This window comes from Leucopleurus acutus (assembly GCF_964270905.1).
Source record: "Leucopleurus acutus genome assembly, chromosome: 1".
Lineage (NCBI taxonomy): Eukaryota > Metazoa > Chordata > Mammalia > Artiodactyla > Delphinidae > Leucopleurus > Leucopleurus acutus.
Genome location: NC_139142.1, coordinates 133,794,404 through 133,803,347, shown reverse-complemented (window position 1 = coordinate 133,803,347; position 8,944 = coordinate 133,794,404). Strand labels below are relative to the sequence as shown.

The 8,944-nt window shown below is 45.3% G+C and overlaps 1 protein-coding gene across 1 annotated transcript in view; it reads right to left on the bottom strand.

Moving 5' to 3' along the window:
• Positions 1–284: 284 nt before the first annotated feature.
• Positions 285–8,944, bottom strand: part of ANKDD1A (ankyrin repeat and death domain containing 1A) — a gene marked incomplete at both ends in the record, with an annotated part of 35,309 nt that continues 26,649 nt past the window's right edge. The window contains 7 exon segments of the mRNA XM_082850930.1: positions 285–346; positions 1,330–1,401; positions 1,404–1,433; positions 3,405–3,504; positions 3,508–3,609; positions 6,339–6,434; positions 7,505–7,596. Coding sequence (XP_082707056.1) covers positions 285–346; positions 1,330–1,401; positions 1,404–1,433; positions 3,405–3,504; positions 3,508–3,609; positions 6,339–6,434; positions 7,505–7,596 — 554 coding nt within the window.

Sequence of the window (8,944 nt, the reverse complement as noted above, 5' to 3'; positions counted from 1 at the left end):
ACCACAGAGGGCTGCTGTGAGGCTCCAGTGAGATGCAGGAGATGAAAGTAAACTGAGAGCTGCAAACGACGATACCTCTGGGAAGGGATTACCTGCAAAACCTGAGACAGGCCTCCATGAAAAAGATCACAAACACTTGCCTGCTGGTCCTAATATGGGTTTCAGTGGAAGCAGCTGGAAGTCTGTTTACAGTAATTGCTTTTTAAGCCCTTAAACGGTGGTCCTCCTCTGTTCAGTGGCCCCTACTCTGAGGTTCCATGCTCCTGAATGTCCAGTCCCTCCAGTTACATGGCTGTGCACCTCCTTGGGGCGCTAGAGTCATCGTTTGCTTTCTTCCTGATGCTTTCTGCCAAAGACAAGAATCCTGTTGCCTCTTGTTGCCTGAGCGCTGCCTCACAAGGCTAGTTTGATGTTTTAATTGCCTGCAAGAGTTTGTGTTAAAAGATGATGCAGAGTAGTATTTAAGAACATGCTGGAAGAAGAACCAAGTCATCCCTAATTCCTCCCCTCTGAAGTGACTGTTTTCTCACCTTGTGTGTGGCAGCTGGGGGAGATCGACCACACAGGGGACTTTCCTCTTGCTCCTTGATAACGTGCTATCGACGCTTTTCCTTGTTGCCAAGTGACTGATGTACCTTCATTACTATGGATGGCTGCCTAGTACCCCATCCTGTGGTTGCCCTGTAATGCACCACGGCAATGGAGGTTACAGAGTTTAAGCCTTTTTCATCATGAGCCAATTTTGTTTTTAATGAGGGATCATTACTAGAACCTGTTACTCCGCTTACCTGATGGTTCTACATGGTGCCCTGAATCGCAAATCCCAAAAAACGCTTTTCGGATGGACAGACTCAAATAGGTTGTGACAGCCTCAGAAATTTTATTTGACCAGATCTTACTGGTTCAACTCATCTTAAGCCAGTTTTGGCCCATAGGTCTTAATGTTTGTGAAAAACAACCCTGCAGGCTGTTCCCATGCTACTCCAAACTGGAGAAAAAAACAAATCAATGTAGTATAGACAGCTGGATAGGAAGAGATTGTAGCTTCAGTGGCGTTGGGGCTGTGAAAGTGATAGGGATCGTCTGGGTCACCCTCATGGCACAGATGGGGAGACTGGAGCCAGGAGGTACTGTGAGTTGCCCAAGGCTCCGTCTGGGTGCCAGGAGGAGGCAAGGCTAGGACCATCAATCTGAAAGGTTCAGAGCCAGCGCCACAGCGCCGTGGTCTGAGCAGCCTTGGAGGGCCCTGCTGCATTCCAGCGGGGCTATGCAACTCTGACTCTGCACCCGGTGCTGCCCTGAGCAGCAGGTGGGCGGGGGGACACTTACCAGCCAGGTCCGTCCTGCCAATGGCAACGAGGCCTTTGAAGAGCACTCTGCTGGGGTTCTCACTGGCTGTGACCGGTGCCCGTGCTCCCGGTAGCTCTCGGTGCCTGAGTATCACGAGGGGAGAAGAGAGAAGGCGCCAACCCCGCCTGCCTTACCAGAGCCAGGCCTGAGCACACCCCTTACCGCCACCAGAACATCAGATCCTCCTCTAAGCGCCAGCAGAACTCAGCCCATATATGGGGAGGGCATGGGAGGAAGGGGAGGAGCAGCCTCAGATGGGATGGGGGTGGAGTTTCGTGTCAGGGACACCTGGATCTCCCCAGTGCCAGGCTTTCCCCTGAGCATCCACCATGTATCCTATTGGTGTCACTGGGAAGAGAGAAAGAATTGGCATTCACTGCGGTACCACGATGCACACACGACTGTACAGTTCATCTCTCTGGCGGCTCACAATAACCTGTGACTTGCAAGCTAGCGGCCCTGTTCTTTCCCCCGAACCAGTGGTTCGCAGCCATAAGTGCTCACTGGAGACACCTGGGAGGCTTTAGCAAACACTGACACCTGGGTCCCCCTCCCCCTTCTGAGATTCCTAGTACTTGAGTCTGGGTGTGGCCTAGGCAACAGATCAGTGTTAAGCCTTCCCAGGTGATTACAATGTTTGGAAAATAAGTGCCCATGCTCTTCAGTGCTGGTGGTGGGGTTAACTTGTTATTCAACTGTGACCAGGTCAGCTCTCCCAGCTAGGGACAGACAGGCTGGCTCAGCCACGGGGGCACAGCCATCGGGTCCAAGTCAGTCAGCCACTGCGTCCCTGATGTTCTGGTGTCCGTGGACCCCCAGCAGGCACTTCCTCCTGGTGCTGCTCGTGATGTAGCAGTTTCATTTGACCCGTTTATTCACTACCCCTTGTCCCCAGCCCTGTAATTTACCAGTGCTCCTTTATTGTCTATGAAATCCGCATGGGTAAATAGAGTTCGCTTGTGGACTCCCCACTCTATTCCACTACCTGATTTGCATATGTTTCTGTCAGGTATCTCTCTGTGTTAAATATTCTAGCTTTCTAACGTTGAGTCTGGTTGAGTTAGACCCTCTTCGCTTTTTTCCTCCAGAATATTCATTTATATATTCCCTGTTTCTTCTTTCAGACGAACTGTAGAATCCTTTAGTCAAGTTTCAAAAACCTCCTATTTTGATTTGATTAAAATTGGATCAAAGCTTTAATATGGGGAAAATCAATATCTACATGACACTTCTTTTAGCTGGAAATACAGAATGTCATTCTACTTACCCAAATCTTCTTTTATACTTCAAATAATTTGTATTGTCTTACTCATATGTCATTCATATTTCTTCTTAGAAACACACACTATTGTAAATGGAGTATATTTTTACATACATTTTTAATATATATTATATATTTTTTTAAAATTTTTAATATATTTAAAATACACATTTTTACATATATATATTTTTTTACATATATATACCTCTATATATTTTGCCCACTTATTGATGGTACAGAGGAATACTATGGTGTTCGTATATTTAATCATGTTTAGCCATTTCATTGAATTATTTTCTTCTAAGAGTTTTTCCGTTGATTCTTCTGGACTTCCTGTGTGTGTGTGTGTGTGTGTGTGTGTGTGTGTGTGTGTGTGTGTGTGTATCTCATCTGAAATTAATAAATCTCTCTCTTCCTTTCCAGTATTTACACTCAATTTCTATTTCTGTCTCATGCCTTAATACCAGGGCCTGAATTTCCAAATAGATGTTAAATAATAGTGGCAACAGCAGCTCCTCTCCTTTTTACAGGGAGCAGCTTTAGTTTCATGTGTGAATGATGGGTTTCAGCTCAAGCTGATTCGTGAAGAATGTGAAGTTCACAGGTCAATGTGGAGGGAGGGGCAGAGGGCCCAGTCTGTGTAAAGGCCTGGAGAGGGGAAGAGCACGTGATGTGTTGGAAGTGGTGTGTGGCTTGCTAAGGCTTTTCCCCCAGAAGCACAGAAAACTGAACACACCCCACGTGCCCCCACCCCTCCACCCGGTTGCTCTGGGGCACCAAGGCAAGGTGGTACCTGTCCACTGTTGCTCAATGGCGTGGACGTGGGCCTCGGTGAACTCCCAGCAATACGCCAGCTTCTTCCACTTGTGGGGCTGCAGGTACCTGGAGGCCAGTCACCACAGCACAGAGCGGAGCTGATGTGTTTCCTGCCGATGGTCCTGCTTAAAGGTCAAGCTCTTCCCAGAGGGGTCACAGAGGTCCCTGCATGAGAGCTGGTCCTGTGGGGCAGATCCCAGAAGTGCAGCAGCTGTCTGAGGGAAATCCCTGCCAGGCTCTCCCTCGTGAGCCTGGACACAGAACTGGTGTCATCACAGGCCTGGGGCATAGTGTCCATTACTCTGGTTTCTGACCCTGTGCCTTGCTTTGAGTGTTGGAAACTGAGTTGCTTACACTGTTTCTTCATGCAGAATTCCTTTTCTCACCTCCCTGTCTCTCAATCTCATTGCCACAGTCAAAAGACCACCTGGGTGCCACCTCTTCCAGGAAGCCTTCCCATTTCTCTCTTTTCTTTGTGTTCATATAGCATGAGTGTCAGTAGAATGACTCAGCAGCTGTGGCTAAAACCAGACAAGCCAAGAATCAGGCATGAACTAAACTTGCCAAATGACAACAAGTAGAGAAGGTCTGGATTACAGAATTCTTTCTATGCAAAGCAGGTGATAAAATGAGAGGTTACCAAAAATTATGTAATAGCTTAAGTTAAACCCACAAAAGTATTACTCAGCCATAAAAAGAAACGAAATTGAGCTATTTGTAATGAGGTGGATGGACCTAGAGTCTGTCATACAGAGTGAAGTAAGTCAGAAAGAGAAAGACAAATACTGTATGCTGACACATATATATGGAATTTAAGAAAAAAAAATGTCATGAAGAACCTAGGGGTAAAACAGGAATAAAGACACAGACCTACTAGAGAATGGACTTGAGGATATGGGGAGGGGGAAGGGTAAGCTGTGACAAAGCGAGAGAGTGGCATGGACATATATACACTACCAAAGGTAAGGTAGATAGCTAGTGGGAAGCAGCCACATAGCACAGGGAGATCAGCTAGGTACTTTGTGACCACCTAGAGGGGTGGGATAGGGAGGGTGTGAGGGAGAGAGACGTGAGAGGGAAGAGAGGTGGGAACATATGTATGTGTGTATGTGTATGTGTAGCTGATTCACTTTGTTATAAAGCAGAAACTAGCACACCATTGTAAAGCAGTTATACTCCAATAAAGATGTAAAAAAAAAAAACCTGCTGTATAAAAAATAAATAAAATTCAAAAATTAAAAAAAAAAAAGCTACAAAAGCCCCTCGAAAGGATGTGGATGCAGATTTCTAGTTGTTAAAAAGCTCAGGTGACCACTGCAAAGTAAAGCAACTGTTAGAGTGGAGGATTACTGGACGGAATGTCGATATTATGACATAGTATGAGTGTGTTTCGAGTTTGTTAATTGCAATCATTGTTGCTTTTGTTGTGGTCATCCATTTACAATGCTTGGTGTCAGTTTATTTATCTCTTGTAAAAATAAAATACAGTGTGTGTGTGTGAAAAAAAAAAAGCTCAGGTGAGTTCTAGCATCTGCAGCTCTGAATCTTACATCCTGGTTAACTGTGTCTGGCCAGTCACCTGGGAGGTGACGACCTGAGAGCTTGGCTCTCTCCTTGGGTGGTAAAAACTGTTTCTTTCGAGCTGCATCTTACATTGGGATCATCTGGGAGCTTTAAGAACCACAGAAGCTTGGCCCTTATCCCTTAGATTCTGATTGAATTGGTCTAGGGGTAGGAAGGAGGGATTTGTGATTCTAACTGCACTACTGCCTTAGTGTTGAAAACTTTTAAAGCCTGAGGTGGTTTAAAATTAAGCATAGAGATGAATCAGTTCATCAAACCATTGGTATTAATATTTAGGAGTAATCTGTTGTATGTAAAGGGGTTGTAATATTTACGAGAATCCAGCACGTCAGTGAAAGAGAAAATCTTATGATTCCTATGGAAATTTATCAATTGATTGATTTCTGGACAGTGATTTTTTTGAGAAGTGTAAGAGAAATTTACTAAATTTGTAAACAATATCAGAATGTTTATGATATTCGAGATTCACTTTATAGGTTTAATTTATTGGATTTAATGGGTTAATTTAAGAATTTAGGAAGCATTTGAAGTGCTTGAAAAGAAAACCTATTATATTAAATTTATTCTTTCAGTTTAAAACCTTTAAGGTAGTTTAACTAAGCTTAAACATGGGACCAAACTTTAATCAAAAGGCTTCCTTGAAAGTGACTGTTTAAAATTTACTAGTTGTATAAATATAATAATAAGATTGTAAAAATAAATTTAAAAGTTTGAGGAAAAGTAGGATTTAAATTTTGTAAACAATTTAGTATTAATTTCTAAAACTGAAATAAATGCAAAAATTTATTTTCTGTGTATAAAAGCAACCATTAAGGACAACAAAAAAATCTCTCAACCCACCCCCATTTGCTGACACTGGAGCTGTAAATGCAGGACCTTACAACTGCCACTCCTCTTTTCCAAATCCACAGCAGATATCACTAATCAATCCCAGCACACTTTCCTTCTGGGCTCAGAAAGTTGCCTGAATAGAACACCCCAAGCCACAATTCCAATCACCTGGAGCTGACAGTGAGCTGGAACCAATTTGCCATTTCTTTATTCATGCATGAATGCATTCATCCATCAACCAGGAGCTGGAGCAGGGTCTACTAGTATCTCCACACTGGCACGGACCTCAGTCAGCCTTATTTCAGTGTGGTTTGGGTGTTCACCCATCTCTGGATGCCCTCAAAGAACCCTAGTGTTAGGTAAGGTAGGGGTTATCACTCGCTTGGAAACTGAGGGGCCCTTGAATTGGTCAGGGCTGGGGTTCAAAGCCAACTCCACCTGAAGCCATGGCCACTCCCTTTCCAACACGGAGAGACCAAGCACAGGGTCTCAGTACCTTCTCCCATCTGTAGAAGCAATCGGCTTTTATGATCATTTCCACCAGACTGACATGGTTGATGTGGGTGGCCACTGGCAAGGTGGTTTTTCCTTGCTGCGGGTAAGAAGGGAGAAGGGAATCCAGAGTTCCTATAAGAGGGTGTAGGGTGGCCTCAAGCACTGACTACAGACCCTCCTGCCCAAAGAAAGTGGTTTCCAGCAGTCTACACTGGAGAGCAGAAGGGTTTTCTGGCAGTAATTCTGGGTGTGGAAAAGTCACAGGTAGAATAAGGCAATAATTCCAGCAACCACCTCTTGTGTTCTTCTAGAATAGGAGGACTTAAACCTTATAAAACTCAGCCTGCATAAGTCTTCAAGGTCACCTGTGAGATAGATGTTACCAGCCTCATGTCTCAGATGAAACCAGAACCCAGAGAAGGGGCTTGGGCTCCTGTGTCAAGTTTGCTGCCTCCCCTCAGGTTTCCAGCCCTTTGCTCCAGGCCTCTGGCAGAGTGCTGGCCTCTACCACCTCCAGGGACCTGCGGGGAGATGGGAAGCTCCTCTTCAAGCTTGGCCAGCTGCCCCGGGCCCCAGCTTCCCTCCCAGGAAGCAGGAAGCCCTTCCCAGGTCCAGCCTCAGGGCCTGTTCCCTGCCCCCATCTCTTTCCCACACCATGCCAAGGGCTGGGCCACGTGTGCAAGGGCCCTTCCCTTCATGAGCCTGTGACCTCTTCAGCCTCATACTAAGCCTTCAGCTCTTCTCAAACTTCTGGCCACCTGAGGAGGTGGCCACCCCAGAAGCACCGTGACCCAGGAAGCTTCCCCCAACCCTGTTTCACACGTACGGAGTTGTGGGGTGGTGACATGCTATTCCTCTAGTTCTCTTCCCCTCTCCCCAGCAGATGACTCAAGGAGCTCAAAGTCTGATGTGGGCCATGAAACAGAAGACAAACATATCACAGGCAAGGACCAGGAGAGGGGTGGGCCAAGTGCTGAGGGACCTCAGAGGACGCAGGGGAAGGTGATGGAGGGGCAGGAAGGCTTCCTGGAGAGGTTGCCTTTGAGCTGATATATAACAGATGGGAAGCCTTGAACACTCTGGGAGCAGGAGGCATTTGCATCAGGATCTCTGGCAAAGAGGGAGTCATGAAAGCTTGCAAGGGAGGCTGGTTGTGAGAAGAGGTACCTTATCTCTCAGGTTTAAGTTAACCCCAGCAATGAGGAGAATACCCACTATGTCCTGCCAGGCGTGCTCAGTGGCAAGGTGAGGGGTGTCTACTGCCTCTGGAAAACAAGCCAAGAGGACGGAGAGCAGAAAAGCATGTAGAGATGGTCTGTGGCTCAAAGCCAGGACAGGACCAAGGTGGGTACACTCCCAACTGGGCCTTAACAGAGTTTCTCTAAGAAGTTATGTGGGGCTTCCCCGGTGGCGCACTGGTTAAGAATCCACCTGCCAATGTAGGAGACACAGACAGGTTCGAGCCCTGGTCCAGGAAGATCCCACATGCTTCAGAGCAACTAAGCCCGTGTACCACAACTACTGAGCCTGTGCTCTAGAGCCCATGAGCCGCAACTACTGAAGCCCAGGTGCCTAGAGCCCTTGCTCCCAACAAGAGAAGCCACCGCAATGAGGAGCCTGCGCACCACAACGAAGAGTAGCCCCCGCTTGGCACAACCAGAGAAAAGCCCACATGCAGCAACGAAGACCCAACGCAGTCAAAAATAATAAATAAAATAAATTTATATAAAAAAAAGAAGTTATGTGGGAGGGTAAACTGGATTTAATCATAAACATAATACTCAGCAAACTCAGTAAATAACAAAAAAGTAGAAAGAACAAAGAAAAAATACCACTCGCTATCCCACTTAAGTCAACCTTTGTTAACAGTCTTAGTACATTTCTTCTAGTATTTTCTTTAATGCAGAATGTTTTTAGTTTTATGGTTTTACATATTTGAGATCATCCTGTATATACATTTTGCATCTGTATAACTTCCTGCATATTATAAACTCTATAAACACCATTTTTTATAACTCCATAAGAGCCTATCTATGCCTATACCATAATTTAACCGAGCACTTCTCTCTTATTAAGTATTTGGGGCCCTTTTTGAAATGAAAACTGATATACTGCTACAACAAATATCTTGGTACATGAGCTGTTAATATATTTCTTGAGGCTCAATTCTCAGACATGCAAATACTGACCATTTCAAAGGTATATGTTATATTCTGTCAAATTGCTTTCCACCACTAGTGGTTGTGTGTGGCGGCCCTGAGGATTGTATGGTTGGGGGGGTGGATTGTGGGGATGGGGATTTTAAAACGCTCCTGATTGATCACAACTTCAGGACTCAGAGGCCTCTTGTTATACAAGATTAACCCAGTCACCCCTGCCCTGGGAATTTTCCCTAAGGGAAAAAAAAAAATCAATGAAAGGAAAAGGTTGCATGTAGCAAAATGTTTACCACAGTGTTCTATACATCATGACAGAAACTTGGAAATACTCAAATGTTCAAAATAGAGGAATGGTTGATAAAATAATGCTACCTTCAACAAATATTCAAACAACTTTTGACAAGCTGAAAGAGCGATTCCTCAATTCTGGGCCAGGCTAGGAGACCAC